Here is a 27,191-nt window from a genome sequence, read left to right on the forward strand (position 1 = left end):
ATAACAGGACACGAGGTAAACACCTTCCAGCTTTACCACCACAATGTCATTTTTTTAGCATGGTGGAAAACAGCTCAACATTATTCTGGCCATCAAACGTATGATTCAAATCTGCAGTTCCAGATTACGCGGTGAACGCATACCCAATACAGACTGGGTAAATTCTTAAAGAGGAAAAGCTTACCATGTGGAACAAACCATGAGTGGTACAGCAGCAGTGGTTAGCACTGCTGCCTCACAGCGCCAGGGACCTGGGTTCAATTCCTGGCTTGGGTCACTGTGTGGAGGTTGCACGTTCTCCTGGTGTCTGCGTGGGTTTCCTCTGGGTGCTCTGGTTTCCTCCCACAGTCCAAAGATATGCAGGATAGGTTGATTGGCCATGCTAAATTGTCTTAGGGGTAGAGGGATTAGTAGGGTAAATGCGTGGGGTTATGGGAATAGGGCCTGGGTGAGACTGTGGTTAGTACAGACTTGATGGGCCAAATGGCCTCCATCTGTACTGCGGTGACTCTATGATGGTGGTCTGAGAGAGTTTGACAAGGGCCTCCTTCTGCTCCCATCACTAGGGAAACCGAGATCAGTAATTGGGAATGATGAGCTTATGAGCGTTAAATGCAGAGGAAATAGAATGAATAACGCCATAGCAACCCACAGAACATCCTCCGTACCAGCGAGATGAACAATTCACTGTGTTAGCAAGATCAAACAGGATGGTCGAAACCTCCAGCTTTGTTCAACAGAAGGAACTTCAATGCTTCAGTTAGTTGTCTCTTCCTCTGCCAATCGCTTCACCACAATGTTTTAATGTTTACCTTAGCTATCAGGAAAGTCTGATCTTTAAACATTTCCAAGCCATGTTTGTTTGAAGTAATTTAAAACATTATGAAGATTTTATTGCATTATCGCCTCGAGTTTTTTTCTGACGATGCTGGTTAGCTGGAGCAAAACAAAATGACAAGTGATTGAGGGAAGTAACTCACCTGTTTCATTTTGAATTGATAAATATCCATTCTCCTCATCTGACTGGAATAAAAACTGAAGATTTATATACTCCAGTACATTTACGAACATGAGGACTTGTCCATGAAGTCTCTCATAGAATCAGAGAAACCCTACAGTGCAGGAGGCGGCCATTCAGCCCCTCGAGTCTGCACTGACTACAATCCCCGTAACTCCACATACTTACCCCACGTCCTGGGACACTAAGGGGCAATTTAGCATGGCTAATGCACCTAACCTGCACATCTTTGGACTGTGGGAGGAAACCGGAGCACCCGGAGGGAACCCACGCAGACACAGGGAGAATGTGCAAGCTTCACACCGATAGTAACCCAAGCTGGGAATCGAACCCAGGTCCCTGCAGCTGTGAGGCAGCAGTGCTAACCAGTGTGTGTCCGTGCCACCCATGGTAGGCTCATCCAGAAGATTAAGATGCATGGGATCCACGGTGACTTGGCTGCTTGGATTCAGAATTGGTTTGTCCATAGAAGTCAGACAGTAGTGGTAGAAGGGTGGTTTTCTGGCTGGAAATCCGTGACCAGTGGTGCTTCGCAGGGATCGATGCATAGAAACAGAAAATGTACTGGGACTTCTGATGTTTGTAATATATGTAAAAGACTTGGATGAAAATGTAGATGAGTGGGTTAGCAAGTTTGCAGATGACACAAACATAGATAGACTTGTAGATAGTGCAGAAGGTTGTGAAAGAATACAGCGGGATATAGATAAGTTGCAGATACGTGGGGAGAAATGGCAGATGGAGTTTAAGCTGGGCAAGCGTGAGGTGCTGTACTTAGAGAGATCAAAAGTTAAGGCTAAGTATGTAGTTAATGACAGGACCCTGAACAGCATTGATATACAGAAGCCTGAACTGAACCTGGGTCCCTGGCGCTGAGGTTGCAGTGCTAACCACAGTGCGACTCTATGTATTTAAGTGAAACCTTAGTTAATATCCTCCATCTGCACATAATTCAATACAATTGATGTACAATTTACCAAAGACACTTAGTTAAATTGTAGGTCTATGTATCCACAAGGTGCATTGCACATAGCCTATCCAATGCTGCGGCAATTTTGAAATAAACAAGATTCAATTCCCGGCCTTGCACAACAATATCATCCAATGTTAGAAACTGAAAACTCGCAAGTCTTTCAAACTAATTCTGGATTACTCATTTCACCTTTACTGTTGGCTAACAAGCCAAGTCATTTACAATAAACAGAATATTATTTCTGACCCTGCAAATGTTTTTGGACATGCTAATCTCTGAAGGTGTCATACTTGGCTCAGTTAATCATAACCTTGCCTTGGAGTCAGAAGGTTTTTGGTTCAAATCCCACTCCAGAGACTTTAATTCATAAGCCCAGGCCAACATTTGAATGAGGGCTGCACTGTTTGATGAGACATTAAAACAGAGACCCCCCATCTGTCCTCTCAAGATGGCTTGAAGGATCCCAGGGCAGTGGAAGCTTTTCTAACGTACTGGCCAACACCTATCCCTCAATTAGTTTCACCCAAACAGATTTTCTGGCCATTGATTTTACAGCTCATTGTGATACCTTGCTGTGCAAAAACTGGCCACACATGTCCCTACATTAGAACAGCAACAACACTTCAATTTTACTTCAATGGTTGTAGAATGCACTGGGACATCTGGAGATCCATGAAAGGTGGAACAGAAATTTAAGTCATTTATTTCAAAGTTGAAAACCAAACTTCCTCTCTGCAGATTTTGCCCGATTTCCTCACCACTTTTTCAGGATTAATGCTCTTGCTGCTCACTCTTCAACCAGTTGATTCTGTCCAGACCAACATCAACGATACTTGCAGGAATCCTCCTCTTCCCCCAGAAGGAATGCAGTTTTTCAACTTAACTGGAGGCCATTGGGCTACTCCAAAAATAAAACCGGATTTCTTGGGAACTCAGGAGCTGGAATAAGCCATTTTTACGCGGCAATGGGTATTAAGAGTTACGGAACACGAGTAGACATGGATGAGCCACCAATTTATTGGATGATGGATCAGATTAGAGGCGCTGAATGGTACGGCCTGCTTTTCTTGCCAATGGCAATCAAATTGTGAAACACACTCTGCTTTACTTGACAAGCACACACAGAAAGACACTGTGGCCACCATTGGTCACCTTGTGAAGGCAGTCAGATTCCTTGCGATAAGGAGAGTACAGTGGGAACAGCAGCTAGAGCTAACACTTATTTGTATGGCCGGGAAGGCGAATTATTCCTGGACCATATTGCAAAGTTGCTACCAATGAAGAGGATTGCAACATGCTGAGCATGTGGAACACATGACCCAAAACTGCATTAAACCATATATTTACCCATGACAATCAAGGCGTTTAAGTCAATCTGATGAGTCAACCATTAAGAGGAGGCAAGTTAACTTCAGGAAAAAGACAAAGCCTGTTTGCTCCATTTCAATATCAAGTTTACCTTATCGTTCTGTTCTCTCGAGATGTCCAAGTGCCTTTGACAGCAAGCAATTGCTTCGTCATAGCTTCCGAGTACCTTCAATGTATTTCCTAGGTTGCCACTGGCTTTTGCCTCACCAATCCGATCCCCAATCGTTCTTTAAAGAGAGAAAGATCAATTCTTGATGGCTTTCTTATTGAACTTAAACACGTGCACTGAATCTTTTACAAATTAGACAGCATATATCTACATGCACTGCAAAAATCTACCATCAGTAGCCTGGACTCCAATGGTTTGCTATCCTGAGGTTAGATGCTATGAAATGGCAGCACAAAATATTCCTCCAAAGCTTGCCATGAATCTATGCAGTGACCTGTATATGACTGACACCTTGAGTTGTCTTTTGTTTTTGCAAAATGATCATTTTACAAGTTGTAAAAACTTTCAGAGGGAAAGGGACATCTTTGACCGGCATTCACAGTGGCAGAGACATCGCTCTGTCGCTGAGATGGAATCATCGAACAGCGCAGCACAGAATGAGGCCATTCAGCCCATCAAGTCTGCTCTGCCTCTATTGAATACCAATTTAGTTAGTCGCTGTCCCCATCCTTGTCTCGTATCAATGAAATATTTCAAGTATTTACCTAATTCTCTTGAAGGTTACAAATGAATATGTTTTCATCATCCAACTAAACCGTGCATTCCAAATGCTAACCACATATGACGCAAATATGTTTTTGTCATGTCACATCTGGCTCTTTGGTCAGTCACTCTAAACCACTACCCTTCGGTTATCCACCCATCAGCCACTGGAAACAATTAGTCTTTATTTACTCTTTCTAAATCCTTCATTTTTTAAAAAATAAAAACACCTCTGGAATCTGGAACGCATTGCCTAGGAAGGTAGTCAGGGCCAGAAACCTTACAATGATTAACAAAACATTTGGATGAACATTTGAAATATCATAATATTCAAGGATATGGGACAAGTGCAGGAAAATGGGATTAGCACACCTTTAGTGGTTGTTATTGTTGGTGCAGACTTGATGGGCTGAAGGGCCTTTTCTGCGATGGCTCTATGACAATGACTGTCTGTGTGGAGTTTGCACATTCTCCCTGTGTCTGTGTGGATTTCTTCCAGGTGCTCCAGCTCCCTCCCACAGTCCAAAGATGCGCGGTTTAGGTAGATTGGCTATACTTGCCCCTTAGTGTCCCAAGATGTGTAGGTTAGGAGATTAGCGGGGCAAATACTTGCAGTACGGGGAACAGCTCTGGGTGAGATTGCTCCTCAGTGTCGGGGGATTACGTGGGGTTATAAGGATAGGGCCTGGGTGGGAACGTTGTCAGTGCAGACTTGATGGGCTGAATGGCCACCTTCTGCACTGTAGGGATTCTATGACTATCAAATCTCCTCTTGGTCTTCTCTGCTCTAAGGAGAAGAGCTCCAACTTCTCCAGCTTATCTAGGCAAATATAATCATCATCATCCCTGGAGTGATTCTTGCAAATCTCTTCTGCACCCTGGCTAATAACCTTCATGTCATTGCTAAAATGGGGCACACTGAATGGCACACAATATTCTCTGGGACTGAACTAGTACGTTATGTGCGTCTATCCTGATTTCCTGGTTTCTGAACTCAATGCCTCTCTCTGTAAGGCCCTTCTCAACAGCAATTAGGGATGGGCAATAATTGCTGACCTGGTCAACATTGCTCACTTTCCAACAACGAATTGGAGGAAAAAAACCCTTTTTTTCAAACTGCTTTCAAAGGTCTGTGCACAAATACCTCCAGGTCTCTCTCTTCTGGCTGCCACTTTGAACGACTTAGCTTGCATCAATCGCTCTTCTCATTCTCCTAACCAAAATGTACCATTGCACTTTTTCCTGTGTTGAATTCCACCTGCCTCATGTTCACCCATCTCATCTACTTGTCCACAATCTCTTGAGCAATTATAGCCCCAACAGCATTCAATTTCCGAGAGAGAGCGTGGTCTCTCTGCTGCGGTGCCTGCGAGGTTAAGGGCTCCTCATCTCACCAAACCCAATGGTGCCTCGCACTGGCCAGGGTACACTGGACGTGGGGATGGAGAAGAAGCATCAGTGATCTCAACTCGGTTCAAGTTCCAGAGGGAGCAGGTTACCAACAGGCCTATTCTGTGCTTAAATTTGTAAAAGGAACTCGCTATAGAAATTGCATGTGTTTCTCCTTCCAGAGTACCACATGTGAATTTTACCACAAGTTATTTAAGTCTCTCATTAAGTGTCCTTTTTTTTGGGTGTGACGTGGGTGGCATGGTCGCACAGTGGTTAGCACCACTGCCTCACAGCGCCAGGGACCCAGTTTGATTCCTGGCTCGGATCACTGTCTGTGTAGAGTTTGCACGTTCTCCTCGCGTCTGCATGGGTTTCCTCCGGGTGCTCTGGTTTCCTCCTACCCTCCAAAGGTGTGTGGGTTAGGTGGATTGGCCACGCTAAATTGTCCTTAGTATCAGGGGGATTAGTGAGGGTAAAGGCATTGGGTTACGAGGAGAGGGCCTGGGTGGGGTTGTGGTCGGTGCAGACTCAATGGGCTGAATGGCCTCCTTCTGCACTGAAGGATTCGATAACCAATGATCATTCATACGTGTTTTACTGTAATCACTAAACTCGGTGCCCAGATTGTGTGTGTGTGCAATATTTACATCAATGCAACATAATTTTTCCCAACAGGAAAAAAACATATGGATCTACAAAATAGGTTTTACATTATTGTTACTGCACCCTTGCTGTAACTGTCCTGTTCGGCTTGTGCATGAGTCCCTAATTAGGGAAATGAAGGAATAGACAGCATAAATCAACAATGTGCCTTAACCCTAACTTCAAATGACTACACACCCTTGAGATGTCACAGAGTCAGGTTACACTTCTTTGGTGTTTGAGATTTAGCTTGCACTCAGCTCACCTGGCCAGAGTGAGATCATGTCGATGGTATTCCAGAGCTTTGGAAAACTCCTTCAGGTAAAAGTAGGCATTGCCCAGCTGACTGTAGATGGCGCTCAAAGTCTTCAAGTCCTCCGTCCCAACCTGCACAGCTGCCTCGAAGAATGCCACTCCGGCCTTGAAATCTCCGGCTTTGCACAGTCGCTCCCCTTCGAGGGCCAGCTCAAGGCACGATGCCTCCATCCTATTCATCAAAAAAAGATATACGTATGTGTTACAAACTCATTCCTTACACATGGATTTCTATCAAGTTGGTCACAGGGCTAAAAGTCACTCTGCCCCTCTCCTTGGAAACTGTCCACAGCTGAACCAGACTTTTGCATCTACACTCTGAAAGCTAGACTCAAGAGCTGAAGGCAATCAAGTTTGACGTCTTAAGATGTTAGCTCAAATAAAGGAAGACTGAATAGGGAAAACTGTACATTAGGAGATATACAATACCGAGGTGGTCAATTTGTCGCCAAGATGAATTTCTAATCACATATCTGCTCCATCTTTAAGGTTACCTACTCCCACCTCTATAACATGGAACAGCACGATGGCACAGGGCTTCGCATTGTTGCCTCATAGTGCCAGGGCCTGGGTTTGATTCTGGCCTTGGACCACTGCCTGTGTGGAGTTTGCACATTCTCCCTGTTTCTGCGTGGGGTTTCCTCCAGGTGGTCCGGTTTCCTCCCACACTCCAAAGATGTGTGGGTTAAGTCGATTGGCTAGGCTAAATTGCCCCTTAGTATCAGGGGCACCAGCAGATAAATAGGTGGGGTTGAGGGGGGGTGTGGCCTGGGTGGGATGGTGATTGGTGGAGACCAAATGGGCTAAATGACCTTCTCCACACTGTAGGGATTGTCTGGACATATCTATCTCTGCCTCAGCTCACCTGCTCCCAAGACCCTCACCCATGCCTTTATCTTGAGACTTGACTATTCCAACATTCGCCTGGCCTGCCTCCCATTTTCCACATTCCCCAAATGTGAACTCATCCAAAGCTCTGCTGCCCAAATACTATTTCAGGCAATTTTTGTACAGTAGCGAGCTCTTGTATATGCAAAGCAACACAATAAAAACGCAGCAAGCTGCTTCATAGGAGCATTGAACACGGAGCCACATAAGGAAATAGCAAGATAAATGTACGAGGAGATTCCACAACACTGCTATAGAAATGCACAGGTATATTTTAATTGCAGCTTTAATTAAGGGACTTCAGTCAAAACATTTATAACTAGTATTAGGTCTTTAAACAAGCTCTGGGTAGCTCTATAGTTGCCGTTTGGAACAACACCATAAAAAGGTCGCCAGTTTTTACGCCAGGCACGGTGGCACAGTGGTTGGCACTGCTGCCTCACAGCACCAGGGACCCAGGTTCAATTCCTGGCTTGGGTCACTGTCTGCGTGGAGTTTGCATGTTCTCCTCATGACTGCGTTGATTTTCTCCGGATGGTCTGGTTTTCTCCCACAGTCTGAAAGACGTGCTGTAAGGTGTATTGACCCGAACAGGCACCGGGCTGTGGTGACTAGGGGAATTTCACAGTAACTTCATTGCAGTGTTAATGTAAGCCACACTTGCGACTAATAAATAAACTTTTAAAAAAAACTTTTTATTTCACAATAACAAGAATCCTGAAGGAATTGTTACATTCAATTAATCACAGCTGGGAGGCACTGCAATTGACCTTAGAACCCTTCAATTAAAGGATCATGGAGTCTGGCTGGTGGGTGAGTCGGTGGGAGAGAAGAGCCGGAGTGGGGTCTGGGTGGCAGGGCTGATATCTCATGACTGTTCAATGCCAGTAAATGAATCCAAGTATCTGAGTTAGATTGAGGTTCGAATCAAAGCTGCAAGTCACCGAAACCTAACATGCAGGTACAGCAAGCAGTTAAGGTGGCAAAATGTATTGTTAAGAACACAGCTGGTGGTAAACGCTGAATTATTGTGGATCCCAGGACAGAAGCTTGAAGCAACTGCCCTCAACTGCGTTTTGAGATTTAATGTATCAGGAAAGGTTTGAAATCCCAATAATTATGTTCCCAATGTTTTTGTGATGATTTTTAAAATAAATGCTTCTTGAGCAATGAAGTAAACAGCAATAGAATACATTAAAAGGACACTTTACGAAGACAATGGCTACACACAATGTCACTAACTTTACCTAGTTCCAAACAATCTTTATTTCACTCCTTCCAGAGCCAATTCTCCTGAACGTTCTGCGACATCTTATAAAAAAACCTAAAAATCCAGTAATCGCTACCACACAAAGTAGTTATATCCCTTTAAGATTTATTTCTGACAGTCCAAAGATGCGTAGGTTAGGGACATTGGCCATGCTAAATTGCCCCTTAGTGTCCCAAAGTATGTAGGTTAGATGGATTAGCAGGATAAATATTTGCACTGTTTTCTCTAAGAATCCCCACGAAATGAACAAGAGAAAGTTGTGGTAAAAGTAATGCCTGCGTTAGGGTAATTGTACCATATACTCTTGTTTGAAGAGCTCCAATATGTTGCTAAAATATTTCACATAGACAGGATCACAAAATATTAAAAGCTTAACTGACTAATGACCAATATGCTCCTTTAGTGTAATAAACCATGTCATAGTTTTACAAACACAAAGTCGCCATTTGGCCCATCATGTCTATACTGGCCATCAAGCACCTATCTTTACGAATCCCATTTTCCAGCCCTTGATCCGTAGCTTTGTGTGTTATGGTGTTTCAGGCGCTCATCTAAATGCTTATTAAGTATTGTGAAAGTCCTTGACTCTAGTATCCTTTCAAGCAGAGAGTCCAGATTCCCACCACCCTCTGGATGAAAAATCTTTTTCTCAAGTCCCCTCTGAATCTCCTGCCCCTTACCTTAAGTCTGTGCCCGCCTGGTTAATGACCCCTCTACAATGGTCTGGGGCACTTCACAGGTGCATTATGAAACAAAGTACAACGCTGAGTCACAATAGGAAGTATTAGGCCAAATGACCAAAAGCTTGGTCAAAGAAGTAGGGTTTGAGGAGCATCTTAAAGGAGGATAGCGAGGCAGGGGGTCAGAGAAGTGCAGAGGGGATGTAATTTCGAGCCCAAATAACTGAAGGTGTGGTGGACCAGTTGAAAGCAGGGGTGCTCAAGAGGCCAGATGAGTGCAGAAAAGAGGCAAAGTCACTATTACTCTTTGAAAATAAAATAAACCTTAGGAAATCATGCGTCCTGTTAACTTACTCTGCCCGAAAACATCCAAGCACAACTATTGGCCAAAACCTCACTCTACATGGTGTCAGTACAATACTCCCAATAATGAAAGACTAATCATCTGGTGATGATGATCCATTCCTTTTTTTGTTTACAGACACCATCTCACAGTCAGTCAACTGGTCCGATTTCAATCGGTGTAACACCAACTCCTGTTGTCAGCCATGACTTGGTAGGCTTACCCAGGCACAAGATTCAAACCCCACGCTCAGAAACTGGAACGCAGGAGTCTAGGCTAATGCTCAAGAGCTCAGGACCGAGGAAGAGTTGCCTTGTTGCAGCACTCATCTTTCAGATGAGTCTTTTAGGGGCCAGTCTGTTCTCTCAGGTGAGCATGCAGCATCCAAGGCACTATTTCATACAAGCGCATACGAGCTCTCCACACTGTCCTAACCAAGATTTATCCCTCAATCAATATCACACAAAAACAGGATATCTGATCATGGCCATTTCAGATGCTCTTATTAGACCATAAGATACAGAAGCAGAGTTAGACCATTCAGCCCATCAAGTCTGCTCCACCATTCGATCATGGCTAATATGATTCTCAACCGCATTCTCCTGCCTTTTCCCAGTAACCTTTGATCCCCTTCCCAATCAAGAACCTGTGTATCTCTGTCTTAAATTCACTCAATGACCCAGTCTCCACAACATTCTGAGGCAATGAATTCCACAAATTCTTTATCCTCTGGCTGAAGATACTCCTCCTCATCTCCGTTCTAAAGGGCCCTTTACTCTGAGGATATGCCCTCGGATTCCAGTTTCTACTATTAATGATTTGATTGATTGTCACGTATTAATATGCCATATAATAATATATACTATATTAGTATTAGAGAAAGAGGAGAGTGTGTGTGAGTGAGAGAGAGAGAAGCAGGCATTAACAGGGGCATGTATGTGAGAGAGCGAGTGCGCGCAGGCGAGAGAGAGGGAATGAGAGAGTGAGAGAGAGGGGGTGAGGCAGGCGTGTGTGAGAGAGATATCAGAAACAAGCTCTGTAGCAACACCCCTCATTTTGAAAAATCTGTGAGCAAAAGTAGCAGCAATGCTCCTCCCATTAAAAATGACAAAAAGGCACGTGTGAAGTATTTGTTGAATAAGAGAACTTTCAAGGATAATTGATGTATGGTTAAAACATGGAAACGCTCTTTAACTGTGGTTTTTAACGTTGGTACCTACTTGTGCAAATATAATCAATTTTCTGTGACCTGACTCTGTTTCTCAGGGGTTCAGACAGTCAGCACTCTGGGCAGGGGGAGGGGGGGGAACAGTCCAGAGCTGGAAAAGTTTGGGAAATCCTGAATTAACATGTGAGAAATTCCCAGAAGCAGCCTTCAATAGAACCAGATGGATGCTGCGATGATGAATTATTGATGCATATTGTATTACATCGAACTGACTGCACATTAACAAGTCAGTCAGCCCAGGGGCACCCCACACCAGCTTTGATAGTCCAATCAAATCTGTTCCCACCTCTCCAGCTAACCTCATCAACATATTTCTATCTCACTCGAGCACTTTGTGGTTTCCCCTTCTGCTGTTTATGTTAAGTCTTCCATGTCGTGATGAATCACCCATTCCGGATAAAGAAGTTCCTCTAGAATTCTTTCCCAATCCACCAATGACTCTTCGCTGACGAGTTTTGGAATCGACCACAATTTCTGAGGTTCTTCCACAGAATCCCTTCGATTTGATTTATTGCTGCCTGTATTAACATGCAGTGAAAAGTATTGCTTCTTGTGCGCTATACAGGCAAAGCATACTGTTCATAGAGGAGGAGAGTCAAGCCCTAGGCCACGGAGTTTCGTAGGAATAATGGTGTTGAGATGAACTCCCTGCAAAGCAGAAAGAGGCCATTTGGCCCATTTGCACCAGCTCTCCAAAAAGAGCATCTTACCTTGGCCCACATTCCCATTGTAACCTTATTCGTGTAACCCCACACATTACCGTGGCTAATCCTCACACACCTCTGTCATGCCTGCCTCTTTCTCTCTCTCACATGCAGACATGCACTCCTACCTCTTTCGCACACTCTTTCTTTCTCACACACACACACTCCCACCTCTGTCTCTCACACACATGCTCACCTTATTTTCTTGCACATACACACTCTCACCTCTCTCTCTCTCGATATTAAGTTGCAATTTAGCATGGTCAATCCACCTAATCTACACATCATTGAACTGAGGGGGAAACCGGAGCACCCAGAGGAAACCCACACAAACACGGGGAGAACATGCAAACTCCACACAGTCACCCAAGGCCAAAGTCGAACCTAAGTCGCTGGCGCTGTGAGGTGGCAGTGCTGACCACTGTGCCACCACGCTGCCCAATAGGATATGTCTTTCCATTGTAGTTTCTCTTCAAACCAAAGTTAATGGCCCATATTTCGGAGAAATCGGATCCTTTTCTGGTCAGGAACATCCAAAGTAGACAGGCAGCAAAAAAACCATCAGGTCCACCCGGGATCTGTGAATCATTTGCCTCATCAGGACCAGGAGCAGAGTCACGAGAAGGTCTTCCAACTTCTTCCCCCTGCCCCAACCGCTGGGTACCAAATGGCCAAATTCACACTAAACTCCACACTAAATCCCAGGAGCTTTTGGGGTGGTTATTGAACTGCACAGTGCAAGCTGCAGGGGTCATAACACAAGATGATAAGGGGTCATGAACGTCGCAGAGTTGTTTTTCCCTGATACAGTTGCCACAAGTCCATTGACATCAAAGAAAACTAACACATAGCATTGCAAATGTCACTTCCTCGAATTCATAAACGTATACGCGAACGTCCAGTTGTCTAGGGAAGTCCTAATTCCACTGAATTAAGGCTGCTTGCTCTCAGCTATGGCTAAACGCATTCTATTGGTTTCAGTGCTCACTGTATATGTTCTACAGTGCAATCATACAGAATAATTGGGTATGTGGCTGAAAACAAGACATGACCTGGAGGAACACTGAGATGTATGAGTGCAGATCAGATGGTTGCACTGAACTTCTATTTCTCTGCGGGAAGAAATCATTAATTGGCTTTCTCCGTTAGACACATCTTGTAATCTAAAACATAGAAACAAAGAGAAGGGCCAGGCCACTCGGCCCTTCGATCCTGCTCCACCATTCATTTTGGTCATGGCTGATCATCAAATTCAATATCCTGATCCCACCTCCCCTCCCCATATCCCTTGATCCCTTTAGCCCAAACAGCTATATCCAAATTCTCCTTAAAAATAAGGAAACTACTTTCTGTGGTAGCGAATCCCACAGATTCACCACACTCTGGTGAAGAAATTTCTCCGCATCTCAGTCCTAAAAGATTCCCTCAAACTATGACCCCTCGTTCTGGACTCCCCACCATTAGATATATTCTTTCTGAATCTACCCCGTCTAACCCTGTTAGAATTTTATAACTTTCTAAGAAATCCCCTCTCGCTCTTCTAAACTCTAGTGAATATAATCCTAACCAATTTAGTCTCTCATGTGACAGACCTGCCATCCCAGGAATCAGCCTGGTAAACGTTTGTTGCACTCCCTCTATAGCAAGGGCATCCTTCCTCAGACAAGGACACCAAAACTGCACACAATACTCCAGATGTGGCCTTACCAACACCTTATACAATTGCAGTAAAACATCTCTATTCCTATACTCAAATCTTCTTGTTAAGAAGGGCATAATATCATTTGCCTTTTTGACTGCCTGCTATACCTGCGCACTTACTTTGAGTGACTGATGCACAAGGACCGCAAGATCTCGCTGAGTAGCCACCTCTCTCAATTTACACCCATTCAAATAATAATCTGCCTCCCTGTTTTTGCCACATAAGTGGATAACCTCACATTTACCCACATTATACTGCATCTGCCATGCATACACCCACACACTCAGCCTGTCAAAATCACACTGAAGCATCTCTGCATCCTCCTCACAGCTCACCCTCCCACCCAACTCTGTATCATCTGCAAATTTGGAGATATTACATTTAATTCCCTCTTCCAAATCATTAAATATATAATGTGAACTGTTGGGGGTCCTTGCACAGATCCCTGCAGTATCTCATTAGTCACTGACTGCCGATTGGAAAAAGACCCGTTTATATCAACTCTTGCCTTCCTATTTCCTAACCAGCAAGTAAATAATATTAATGGAAAATGAGATGTCAGCTGGTCCCCAAAGTGCTTCAAAAAGCAAAAATTAACCTGCAAGATGGGCCCAAATTGAAATCCATCGAACTCAACCCAAACAAAAACTTCATAGGATTAAATTAAAAATTTGAAGGGGAATACTATAGTGCAAGTACCTTCTTTACAGGATGTGGCACGGTGGCACAATGGTTAGCACTGAGGCATCACAGCAAGAGGGATCCAGGTTCAATTCCGGCCTTAGAAGACTGTCCGTGTGAAGTTTGCACATTCTCCCCTGTTTGCGCGAGTTTCCTCCAGGTGCTCCGGTTTCCTCCCACACTCCAAAGATATATAGATTAGGTGGATTGGCCACACTGTATTACCCCATCGTGTCCAAATGTGTAGGTCAGGGGGATTAGCCATGATAAATGCGTGGGGTTACAGGGATAGGGTGGGGGAAAGGACCTGGGTAAGATGCTCTAACGGAGAGTCAATGTAGAATCCTTGTGCACTGTTGGGATTCTATGGACTGACAATTAACGCCCATCCCTAGTTGCCCTTGTTCAGAGGTTAGTTGAGAGTCAACCACACTGCTGTGGCTCTGGAGTCACACATAGGCCAGACCAGGTAAGGACAACAGATTTCCTTCCCTAAAAGACATTCGTGAACCAGATGGGTTTTTCCAACAATAGTTCCATGGTCATCAGTAGATTCTTAATTCCAGATATTTTCTGTTGAATTCAAATCCCACCATCTGATATGGTGGGATTCGAACCAGGGTCCTCAGAACATTAGCTGGAGTTTCTAGATTAATAGTCTAGCAATAATACCAGTAGGCCGTCACCAACCCCCCCGCCCCAAAGTAATCTTGGAGCCGACTCCTCCCACCCCCATCTCAGCTGATCCCTCCCAACCCTCATCTGAACTGACCCCTCCCAACCCCCATCTCAGCCAACACCCCCCCCATCCCATGTCAGCTGACTCCACACACCCACATCCTCTGAAGAAAGTACTTCAATTCACACAACACCTTAGGATGTCTCCATGTCCCAGTAAATGTGAACGTGGTTACTGCATTAGCAGGCAGCTGCACATTGCACACAGCAAAAACCTAGACACAACAGCATGAGGAGTGACCAAGTACAAACACAGGAATCAGGATTTAAGATGATTGATGGAAGTATTAAAGACAACACAAAAAAAAATCCAGGGAGTGGCCAAGATCAGGGATGCACTGCCTGAGTGTGGGATGCAGGCAGATTCAACACCAGCATTCATAGGAGATTGAACAATCAACCGGAATAACAAAATACTGCAGGTCTGCTGGGAAAAGAGAGGCATGTGGAACTAGCCAAGTTGCTCTTGCTGAAAGACAGCACATACGTGGCAGGCCGAATGGTCTCCTTGTGTGGTGTAACAATTTTATATTTCTGTATGAGGAGACCTAGGTGTCCTCGTGCACCAGCTGCTAAAGCTAAGTATGCAGGTGCAACAGGCAGTAAAGGAGGAAAATGGTATGTTGGTCTTCATGGCGAGAGGATTTCAGTACAGGAGTAGGGATATCTTGCTGCAGTTATATTGGTGAAACCACACGAGGAGTATTGTGCACAGTTTTGGTCTCCTGATCTGAGGAAGGATTTTCTTGCTATAGAGAGGAATGTGGAGAAGGTTTACCAGACTGATTCCTGAGATGGCAGGACTGATGTATGAAGACAGATTGAATCAGTTAGGGTTAGGATGAGGGGAGATCTCATAAAATGCTATAAAATTATAACAAATTAGATGCAGGAATGATGCGCCCGATGGTGGGGGTTAGGATGCTCATTTGGAGTCAGTGCAGACTCGATGAGCCAATTGGCTTCCTTCTGCACTATCAGGATTCTACGGTCCTAGTCATTTTACGGGCCATTTGCCCTTAAAAGGTGGAACAGCTCATCAAAGCAAGGTTGGTAACACACATGATGTGTCAATTGCCCGAGAGACAACCGGCCCCTCTTAATTCAAACTTGCTCCTTGCATAACAAGCAAAATCAAATTAAAATGGCACACAATGCAACAGCATTGAAATAAAACCCTCAGGCTGACTTCAAATGTTGGAATGGAGTCTTATGAAAGAAAAACGCAGACGATCAAATGAAGCAATGTCAAATTATGAGTTAAAAACTGGAGAGGGGGGAGAAAAAACACAGAACAATTGACAAAGGCAGTCTCAAGTCAAGTGAAAAATAGTAAAAAGGGAATGAAATAAATGTAGAAGGGTTTGAAATAATTCTCTAAAAATCCAAATGAGAAAAAGGGGCCGAAAATAATTAGCAAACCAACAAGTGTCCATCAGATTTGGGGGAGGGACGGGTCTGTTCCATAATTTAAGACCGAGATAATGCTTAAGGCAGTTGTCTAGATGAGAGCTCCAAAAGAAAACTAGCTGCCCCGAGTCCTCGAGCCAATAGATGCAATCTTCTTTAATATATAAAACTGTGCTCCATATTTTCCCTTTAAAACAGATTACTAAAGCTGTGCCGAGTGACACTGTAATCAGCGTGCTAAGTATGAAAAGTGGTTATGTTACTCACAGAAAACTGCCCAAGTGCACACAATCAGGGCATACAGGCCCCGTATCGCATTCGTTCTTTTTGTAGATACCACTGGTGAGAACCTCTCAAAATAAAACCCTGAGGCTTACTCCGAACGTCATGCAAACATACCACACAACCATCGTGTGTTTCCATAGCAACTCTGCAGATGCTGCGTTAGTTACCCAAGTACCTGTAAATCCATTGGAGTTTAGTTTTGATGTGAGGTTTTACGGAAATGTTCATGGCTGGCTAAGTATTAAGGGAGGGAAGATGCAGGCAACATTCATCTTCTTCTGCTTCACATAAATGGAGAGATTGGAACAATGATTTCTTTTCAGTCTGTGCTGTTGCTGGGGACTCGAGCAGCAGCGAAACAGACTGTGCCCACTGCAATGTGAAATCAAATTTGCAGCCGCTGTCACTACTCACTTTGTATTATCAATTACAGAATATGAATGCTGGTAAAACTATCTTACAAACCTTAGTCAGAAATAACATGGGACAAAGTGTCCACAACTCAATTGGGCTTGTGGTTCTGTATCTTTGATTTTACACACTGTATTATCCTTGGCGCCAAAAATATTTAACCCTTAAAGTTGCTTCGCATGAGCTTAAATTGCACTAAATTACAACCTCGCATTTTTAAATTTGATTTGATTTTTTAAGCCGTGTGTCACAAAAATCAATTAGCCCTCATCACGTGACTTCACAAGATGCAAACATCCTAAGAACCCAATGGCATAATATTGGGGAAAAATAACAATTTAGAAAGAATATTCAACGCCACAGACAATTATCAGGAAGAGTGACGCGAGCTGAGATGTTTAGACAACAATCAGCTTGGTTTGACGTAGTTTCCTTTGTCTGAACCTTCATCAATTTTTGCCCAGTCAGTCACCTAGACATGAGCATCATTCTCTGACACAGGAGAAACTCAATTTCAATGGAAACATCAGTGAGAATGCCCTGATTGTTAATTCTCTGACATATCAATAAAAATAAGGAAGGCTGAGATGGGAATAGGGTTAGAAAGAATAATACAACAGGTATTGGTAGAGATAGGAAAAAAAATTAATTATTTCACTTAGGTTTTTACCTGAAGACAGACATGGCACAGTGGTTAACACTGCTGCCTTACAGTGCCAGGGAACTGGGTTCAATGGTGCCTTTGGGTGAATGTGCGGAGTTTGCACATCCTCCCCGTATCTGCGTGGATTTCCTCCAGCACGCCAAAGTTTTACAGATTAGCTGGATTGGCCATGTTAAATTGTTCCTTAGTGTCCCAAATTGTGTAGGTTAGGGAGATTAGCAGGGTAAATACCTGGGATGACAGGGATAGGGCCTGGAAGGGATGCTCTTTGGAGAATTGATGGGCCAAATGGTCTCCATATGGCATTGTAAGGATTTTATGATTCTATAACAAAGGATGCTGAAATTAGTAATGAGATAAGTGTATTTAAAATAAAACAAGGGGATTTATTAAATCAACTAATCAAATTCCAGGAGAATAAAACCCCACGTCTGGGTGAAATGCATCGAAGCATTTTAAAAGAATCGAAGGAAGAGATAGCAAAGGCATTACTTCACATATTTAATAATTCATTAGAAAAATGAGTTTTGTTAATGAGTGCTGGCAGTTAGCTAGTGTAATAACTTTATTTGAAAGAGGATAGGATATTTCCAAGGAATTATAATCAGCTTAACATCAGTGTTAGCAAAAATAATGGAATCTCAGAATCCCTACAGTGCAGAAAGGAGGCCATTCAGCCCATCAAGCCTGCACTGACAACAATCCCATCCTATCCCCATAACTCCACATTTTTACCCGGCAAGTCCCCCTGATGCCAAGGGGCAATTTAGCATTGCCTATAAACTAACCTGCACACATTTGGACTGTGGATGGAAACCAGAGCACCCAGAGGAAACCCACGCAGGCACGGGGACAACATGCAAACTCCACACAGACAGTGACCTGAGGCCAGAATTGAATCCAGGTCCCTGGTGCTGTAAGGCAGCAGTGCTAACCACTGTGTCACCCAATCTCTAACGAATATAAGAATATCTGGAAATTTAAGAATATCTGGAAATTTAAAAAAGACAATAATAAGCCAGCAAAGATTTTAAAGGGAAAATTCTTATTTGACCAAACTTAGAACTTTTTGAGGAGATGACAGAGAGAGTTCTGTAAAAGGGTCATTTAGATCCAAAATGTTAACTCTCTTTCTCTCCACAGATGCTGTCAGTTCTGCTGAGTTCATCCAGCATTTTCTGTTTCTATTACAGAGAGGGTAGACAAGAGTAATGCAGTAAATGTAATTTATCTGAATTCTCAAAAGATGAGACAAGCCACTTGTTGTCAAAGATTTTCATCTTGAACTCATCAGGACAATTCACAAGAACACCAAACGTAAAGGACACAACAACGTCCTCATCTCTTCTCATGAAGTATAAATAGGTGTCCCCTTTTGCATGTGACATTCTTGCGAATTGTTCTGATGAGTGCAAGTTGAGAAGCTTTGACAAATGTGTCCATTTTCAAGAATAGACAAAATCTTTGACATGATGTCTAAACCCATCATTGGGGTGGCACAGTGGTTAGCACTGCCGCCTCTCAGTGCCAGGGACCTGGGTTCAATTCCCAGCTTGGGTTACTGTCTCTGTGGAGTCTGCACATTCTCCCCGTGTCTGCATGGGTTTCCTCCCATGGTCCAATGATGTGCAGGTTAGGTGGATTGGCCATACTAAATTGTCCCTTAGTGTTTTGAGGGGGGGGGGGGGTGTAAATGCATGGGGTTATGAGGTCGGGGCCTGGGTGGGATTGTGGCCGGTGCAGACGTGATGGGCTGAATGGCCTCCTTCTGCACTGTAGGGATTCTATGATTCTATAGACCAAAACCAGGGGTGGTAGTACTCGCTTCCAAGATAGCAGCCTCACTTGTGAGGCTGCAAGTCTAGAAATATAATCACTGGGAAGTAGACGCCAATACGAGCTTTCAAGCAATATTCAAGTGCAAATACGCTTAGCACTGGGACTGCAGTGCTTTCATTCGACTCGAATATTAAGCCAACAAAGCGAGACCATGGGAATCAACTGGATAACAATTCATATGTTTACGTTGTGTTGACGTGTTGGCAGAGTGAGATGGCACAAGGGGCAGAGGAGGCTCATGAAGAGCATAAAACCTCAGCATCGAACCTGTTTCCAGATTGTGGAAATGGATGTAATTCTATGAACACAAAGCAGAGATGAGGATAGGAAGGGTAAGGAAGACAGAGGGAGGCCAAGAGCAAACGTGTGGAGAAAGAAAAGGTGAACACAAAAAAATACATAGGTAGCACAAAAAGAATTAGGAAGGCAAGTTCAATTATACAAGACATTTGGGGAAAAAAAACACCATGGACAGGGAGAATGTGTGGGTTCTGTTTGTCAGACACCTCATTTCCTAAACAAACGAACATGAGGCTACAAAAAGCAGTTTATAAAATCAAGTTGTTTCTTTTGTCAACAGGTTTATACAACACCTCAATTGTGTTCACCATTTTCATATCATTACTTTTGCTATTGACGTTCCAAACCTGAATGGTTTACTGCTACTGACCTCAAATGTCATATTTGCACATCAGCTGCCCAGGAAAATTGCACAGAGATGTTTGATACATGGGGAAAACACATACATTAACCACAGAACTAATTTAAATGAATGGATCTTGCTGTAGTAGCTAGAATTGTTATTGTCTTCCCACAAATTGGTAGTGCTGTTGTATCTTTCATTAGCCATAGAACATCTACGATGCAGGAAGAGGCCATCCAGCCCATCGAGTCTGTACCCAATCTCAGGAAGAACATCCCACTCAGGCCCTACCCTCTGCCCAAATCCAGTAACCCTGCACATTGACCGACACATCTTTGGACACTAAGGGGCAATTTAGCATGGCAAGTTTTGGGCAACATAGTGGCAGTGGTTCACACTGCTGCCTCACAGCAGCAGGGTCCCAGGTTCAATTCCAGCCTTGGGTCACTGTCTGCGTGGAGTTTGCACATTCTCCCCATGTCAGTGTGGGTTTCCTCTGGGTGTTTTGTTTTCCTCCCATACGCCAAAGATGTGTGGGTTAGTTTGATTGGCCATGCTAAATTGCCCCTAGTGTCAGGGGAATTGGTGGGATAAATGTGTGGGGTTATGGGAATAGGGCCTGGGTGGGATTGAGATTGTTACAGATTCGAGGGGCTGAATAGTCTCCTACTGTGCTGTAGGGATTCCATAATCTAAAAGAAAACACAACTCTCGTAACCAAAACCAAGGGTAGGGGAACACCACCACCTGCAAGCTGCCTTCCAAGTCACACACCATCTCAACATTGCTGTTCCTTCACTATCACTGGGTTACAAATCTGGGACTCACTGTCTAACAGCACTGTGGGTGTACCTACACCACACGGAGTGCAGCAGTTAAGGAAGGCACTCACTCACCGGCAATTAGGAATGTGTAACAAATGCTGGCCAAGACAGTATGTTACAATGATCCATGAAAATTTTTAAAAGTCAATCCTTTTCCCACCTTTTGTTAAGTTTTTTTCAGTTATCTTACAATTATACAGTCCAGAACAGATCATTCGGCCCATCTAGTCTGCACTGACACACAAGAAACCCCTGACCTCCAACCTACTCCCATGCCCATAGCCTTATAAGAAGTTTATTTATTAGTCACAAGTAGAATTACATTCACACTGTAATGAAGTTACTGTGAAAATCCCCTAGTCGCCACCTGTTCAGGTACACTGAGGGAGAATTTAGCATGGCCAATGCATCCTACCATCACGTCTTTGAACTGTGGGAGGAAACCGGAATACCTACAGGAAACCCACGCAGATACGGGGAGAACATGCAGACTCCACACAGACAGTGACCCAAGCCAGAAATCGAATCTGAGTCCCTGGCGCTGTGAGGCAGCAGTGCTAACCACTGTGCCAATCTATATCCTTGGCAACCCACCCTCAACCACCTCCCCAAGCAGTGCATTCCAGAGATCAACACCCTGTGGGTAAAAAGGTTTTTCCTCACGTCCCCTCTAAACCTCCTGCCCCTCAGCTTGAACCAACATCCCCTTGTGACTGACCCTTCAAGTAAGGGGAACAGCTGCACCCTATCCCTCTGTCCATACCCCTCAATCTTGGGCCCCTCAATCAGGTCACCCCCTGGTCTTCTCTGCTCCAATGAAAACAACCCATGTCTATCTAACCTTCCCTCATAAGTTAAATGTTCCATCCCAGGCAGCATCCTGGTGAATCTCCTCCGCACCCCTTCCACTGCAATCACACCCTTGTCCAGAGCAAATGTATGATATGACACCAGAGTCCATTATGGGGTTTAGTAGCAAAGACATAAGGGAAATAAAGCTGAAATTTGAGCTTTCATCAGTAAAGGCGACAACAAAATATGGCAAAATAAAGAAGTATGATGCATGCACCCATTCTATTCAGATTCCAGGTGAACTGCCTGTGGCAATCTAGAGGACACACTCATAATGAAGAAAGATGCTGTAGAAATACGGAACACAACTGCATAACCAAATATTTACCATTTTGCAATGTTTAGTCCCGTAAATCATCTACCTTTGTTTCTGCACAAGTCACATTCTAAAATCTTAAAGAACAAAGAACAGTACAGCACAGGAACAGATTCTTCAGCCCGGCAAACCTGCACCAATCATGATGTCCTACCTAGAGCAACCGCCTGTATCCCTCTATTCCCCGCCTGTTCACGTTCCTATCCAGTTCAATCTTAAATGTGGCTTACATATTTGCCTCAACCACCTCACTTGGCAGTGCATCCCAGGTCCCCACCACACTTGGATAAAAAATTTACCCCACACATCTCGACTGAACCTTTCCCCTTTTACATTGAATTCTCTCTCGGCATACTCCAACAGGTGCTGGAGTGTGATGATTAGGGAATTTCACAGTAACTTCATTGCAGTGTTAATGTAAGCCTACTTGTGATACTGATAATATAAACTTTTAAACTATTCCCCGTCCATTTGTGCGTCTATCCAGATAAGTCTCAAGTGTCACTCGTGTCTGTCTACCTCACTTGGCAGTGCATTCCAGGCCCCCACTACCTTGTGCGTAAAAAACCTCCCTCACACATGTCCATTGAACCTTTCCCCCCTTACTTTGAACTTATGCCCCCTTGTATTTGTCATTTCTGCCCTAGAACATAGAACGTTACAACGCAGTACAGGCCCTTCGGCCCTCGATGTTGCGCCGACCAGCGGAACCAACCTAATGACTTTCTAACCTAAACGATTCCAATGTTATCCATATGCCTATCCACTGACCATTTGAACCTTCCAATTGTTCAACCTATCTATGCCCCTTATAATTTTATGAGCTTCTATCAGGTCACCCCTCAGCCTCCGTCTTTCCAGGGAAAACAATCCCAGTTTATTCAATCTGTCCTCATAGCTAATACTCTTCCATATCAGGCAACATCCTAGTAAACCTTTCCTGTATTCTCTCCAAAGCCTCCACGCCCTTCTGGCTATGTGGCAGCCAGAATTGGACAGTGTTGCAAATGTGGCCTAACTAGCGTTTTATACAACTGTAACATAATTTGCCAACTTTTATACTCATTGCCCTGGCCGATGAAGGCAGGCATGCCATGTGCTTTCTTCACCACCTTCTCCACCTGTGCTCTCACTTAATCTGTGGACCTGTACTCCCAGATCCCTCTGGGTGTCTAAATGTTTGCATGAAAAATTTCAACACAAATCAAGATTTCTGAATTAATTTGCTAACCTGTGCTCAAATAACTGAGGACAGAAACACAACTTATTTTGTAGCCTAACCCAAGAGATGTTTCAATGACTGCACTGAAACATTTGTGAGCTAGACAGATGATGACATTTTGGAAACTGCATGTACTGCTTAAATTAATGTGGAATAACATCAACTTTAAGGACCATCTTTTAGCCAGACAAAAGAAATGAATGTATCTTTGTTATTTTTGGGTTGTCTTCTCCTTAGGCTGTTTCCCACCTTGTTTTTTTACTGTTTCTCTGTGCTTCTAGAAACTGCTGTCACCATCTGTTATTACTGGATTGTCCTGGAAGCCTTTGCATGTCTTACCCTTAGTAACAGATCTAGCTGGAGGCAAAGATGCTTTCTACAAAGTTTTTTTATGTATATGATTGACTATAGGCAAAACTAAAAGAGACCTGGGAATAATACCATCACCTGGAGGTTCCCCTCCAAGTCACTCACCATCCTGCCCTGGAAATATATCGCTTGTTCCAATAACCCATGAAAACATTTTTGTAAAAAAAAAATCAACATTCTTCTTATTTTTTGCGACTTTTTTTTCAATTATCAGAGAATTAAACAGTGCAGAAAAGGTCATTCAGCCCATCTAGTCTGCACCGATACATGAGTAACACCTGACCTCCCACTTAATCCCATTTACCAGCACTTTGGCCCATAGCCGTGATGTACCAAGTGCTCATCCATGTAATTTTTCAAGGATGTGAGGCAACCCACCCTCAACCCCTTCCCAAGCAGCACATTCCAGTCTGTCAACACCCTCTGGGTAAAAAGGTTTTTCTTCACATCCCCCCCAACCTCCTGCTGCTCACCTTGAACCTATGTCCCCTTGTGACTGGGTCAAAATCCTGAATTCTCCCCCTAACAGCACTGTGGGTCTACCTACACTTCAGGAACTGCAGCAGTCCAAGAAGGCAGCTCACCCCCAACCCTCTCAAGGGCAATTGGGGATGGGCAATGAATTCTAGCCTAGAATGCCCACATCTCATAAGTTAATAAAAAGCTACTTCTCTTAAGTTCTGCTCATTCACCTCTCTCTGAGTAACATCATGACACAGCTCCTTATGCACATGCTCAGTAGCTATTATTAAAGAAGAACTAGAGTTAACCCTTTAATGTCAAGGCTGGTAACACTCTCAATCTCAAAGTCAGAAGTAGACTCCAAGTCCCATTCCAGAGATTTCAGCACAACATCTAGGCTGACACTTCAAGGCAACACCAAAAGAGTGCTGCACTGTCAGACAAGTCATCTTTCAAATGAAACATTAAACCGACGTCTTATTTATCATCTCAGTTGGACACAAGGATTCTACACCATTGCCCTGAAGCAACACCACTAAGAAGAAAACTATTGTCAGTGTGGTTTGTAGAAGCAGGTTATGAGGAAATGAGCTGTCTTCATTACTATTGTGACTAAATTTTAAACAGTATTTTGGTTGCTGTAAAGCACTTTGGAACAATGAGGTTGTGAAAGTTGCTGTGTAAGGGCAAGTGTGTCCTTCACAACAAAGCTGAATATATGGGCAAGCTTTCTTAACGTTACTAGGAAATGAGCAACTGCTTAAATGGTTTTGTATCAGAAACGTTACTTTGAGCCTGAAGGAGATGGAGAAAATGGTAGAAAGTAACATTTTCTGAGCTGTACAATTGGTTTGATTCTCTTTTCTTGCCATCTCCTTTGCATTTTAAAAATGAGGGGTTGCCCGTTTGAGATAGAGGAGGAGAAATTCTCTCTCTGAGGGTTGAGTGCCTCTAGAACTCTCTTCCTCAAAAGTTCAGTTCAAGCAGAATCTTTGAATGTTTTTAAGGCTGAGCTGGTTAGATTCTTGCTTAACCAGGGGAGTGAAAGGTTACTGGGGAGAGGCAGGAATCTGCGGTTGAGGTTACAATCAGGTCAGACAAGAGCTTATTGAATGGCGGAGCAGACTCAAGCAGCCGAGTGGCCTACTCCTGGTCCTAATTTGTATGTTCGTAAGCTTCTGCCCCCTGAATGGTGAGTGATTACTCAGAGCTGCTTATTCCCATAAACTCAGCAGGGTAAACTTAAGCCACTACTCTTAACTTTGAATCCAACATTCCTTACCTCTTCTAGTTTTTGTTAACGTGGTGCCCACTGATTCAGGATAAGTAAAACTACCAAGACAAGAAGCACACATATAATTGGGAAGGATATAATTGGGGTGGCACCTAGTTAGCACTGTTGCCTCACAGTGCCAGGGACCTGGGTTCGATTCCTGGCTTGGGTCACCGTCTGTGCGGAGTCTGCACGTTCTCCCTGCATCTGCATGGGTTTCCTCCCGCAGTCCGAAAGACGTACTGGTTAGGTGCATTGGCCATGCTAAATTCTCCCTCAGTGTCCTCGAACAGGCACCGGAGTGTGGTGACTAGGGGATTTTCACAGTAACTTCATTGCAGTGTTGATGTCACTCTACTTGTGAAAATTATCAGAACTGAAGGGAGGGAGAATACATTAGAGACATTCAGCATGTTGTAGACCTTGGGACTCAACATTGAGTTTGCCAACTTTAGATTGTGACCTTTCTCCTCCATCTTACACCCCTTGTTAAAAAATATCACACAGCGTGGCATATCAGCACAATGGCACAGTAGTTAGTACTGCTGCCTTACAGCGCCAGGGGCCCAGGTTCGATTCCTAGCTTGGGTCACTGTGCAGACTCCACACAGACGTTCTCCCCGTGTCTGCGTGCATTTCCTCTGGGTTCTCCGGTTTCCTCCCACAGTCCAAAGATGTGCAGGTTAGGTGATTTGGCAATGCTAAACAGCCCCTTAGTGTCAGGGGGGACAGGCTAAGGTAAATGCATGGGGTTATGGGGATAGGGCCGAGGTGGGATTGTGGTCGGTGCTAACTCGATGGGCCAAATGGCCTCCTTCTACACCGTAGGAATCTATGATTCTATGTCATGTATTTCCTCAATGCAACTCCCCACTCTTCTCCCACGCCAGGCCTTCTGTCTTTTGTTCTTAAAAGCTAGTACCTCTTGGTGCAATCTCTTACAGCTCTAACACATTCTCCCTCCCCTCAGTTCTGACAAAGAGTCTAAGGACTCGAAGTGTTAGCTCTGTTCTCCTAATAGATGCTGCCAGATCTGCTGAGATTCTCTGGCATCTTCTGCTCTTGTTTCAATATTTAAGGCTTTGATTCCCTGTCACACAAGATTGGAGAACTAATGCTCGACCTTTCAGGAAAGCAATACGAATACTTACAAAGTTTATGTGAAAGAATTAAAACTGGCTGCGAACAAGTTGAAACAAAAAAAAGATCGTTAAATTACACCTAGTTAAAGAGCACAGAGAGAAAATCACATCACCACAGCAACTTGCAGAGCCTGGCTCAAGATTGGCCTGGGATTTATTTAACTTGGCTACATGATAAAAGAGAAAGAAAACAAATTGGAGTGCCAGTGAATTCTGAGATGTACTTGGAAGAAGCCAGTGGTTGGCAGGCAGCGACTGCAGGAGGTTTGATTTAAAACTGAAAGCACTAAAAAACAGAACTTTGTGGAAGGCGTTGGGTACACTGTGTTCGCTGCTTACATTGCGTTCTTCTCCATGTTCTTACAGGCGCTTCTGTTCAATCTGCAAGAGTAATCCTGAGCCTTCGATGCCTTGATGTTTTAATTCGTCCCGTCACTCCCACTCAGATCTGGGCCTCCTACACCATTCCAGTGCATTTTAACATAAGCTCATGGAGCAGCATCTCTTCTTTTGATCAGGCACTTTACAACCTTTCCATCCTCAGCACTTAGAGTCATAAGGTTTACAGCATGGAAACAGGCCCTCCGGCCTAACTTGTCCATGTCGCCTTTTTTTTTAAAGCCCTGAAGCGAGTCCCAATTGCCCACATCTGGCCCATATCCCTCTACACCCAATTAGTCATGCAACTGTCTAAAAGCATTTTAGAAGACAAAATTGTACCCGCCTCTATTACTATCTCTGGTAGAATACAGAATCATGGAATCTGCAGTACAGAAGGAGGTCGTTTGGCCCATCAAGCTTGCAGCGGTAACAATCCAGGCCCTA

General features: G+C 43.9%; 1 protein-coding gene across 8 annotated transcripts in view; it reads right to left on the minus strand.

Annotated features, from left to right (window-relative positions):
* The window catches only part of gpsm1b (G protein signaling modulator 1b), a 290,004-nt gene that overhangs the window by 162,511 nt on the left and 100,302 nt on the right, over window positions 1-27,191 (minus strand). For all 8 annotated transcript variants that reach the window (XM_080212356.1, XM_080212354.1, XM_080212357.1 and 5 more), the window contains 2 exons: window positions 6,371-6,592; window positions 3,451-3,586 (listed from right to left, as the gene is read on the minus strand). In XM_080212356.1, the coding sequence (XP_080068482.1) occupies window positions 3,451-3,586; window positions 6,371-6,592 (358 nt within the window). The remainder of the gene's footprint in view (window positions 1-3,450; window positions 3,587-6,370; window positions 6,593-27,191) is intronic.

Source organism: Carcharhinus amblyrhynchos, chromosome 25, assembly GCF_965287045.1.
Source record: "Carcharhinus amblyrhynchos chromosome 25, sCarAmb.v2.hapA, whole genome shotgun sequence".
NCBI lineage: Eukaryota > Metazoa > Chordata > Chondrichthyes > Carcharhiniformes > Carcharhinidae > Carcharhinus > Carcharhinus amblyrhynchos.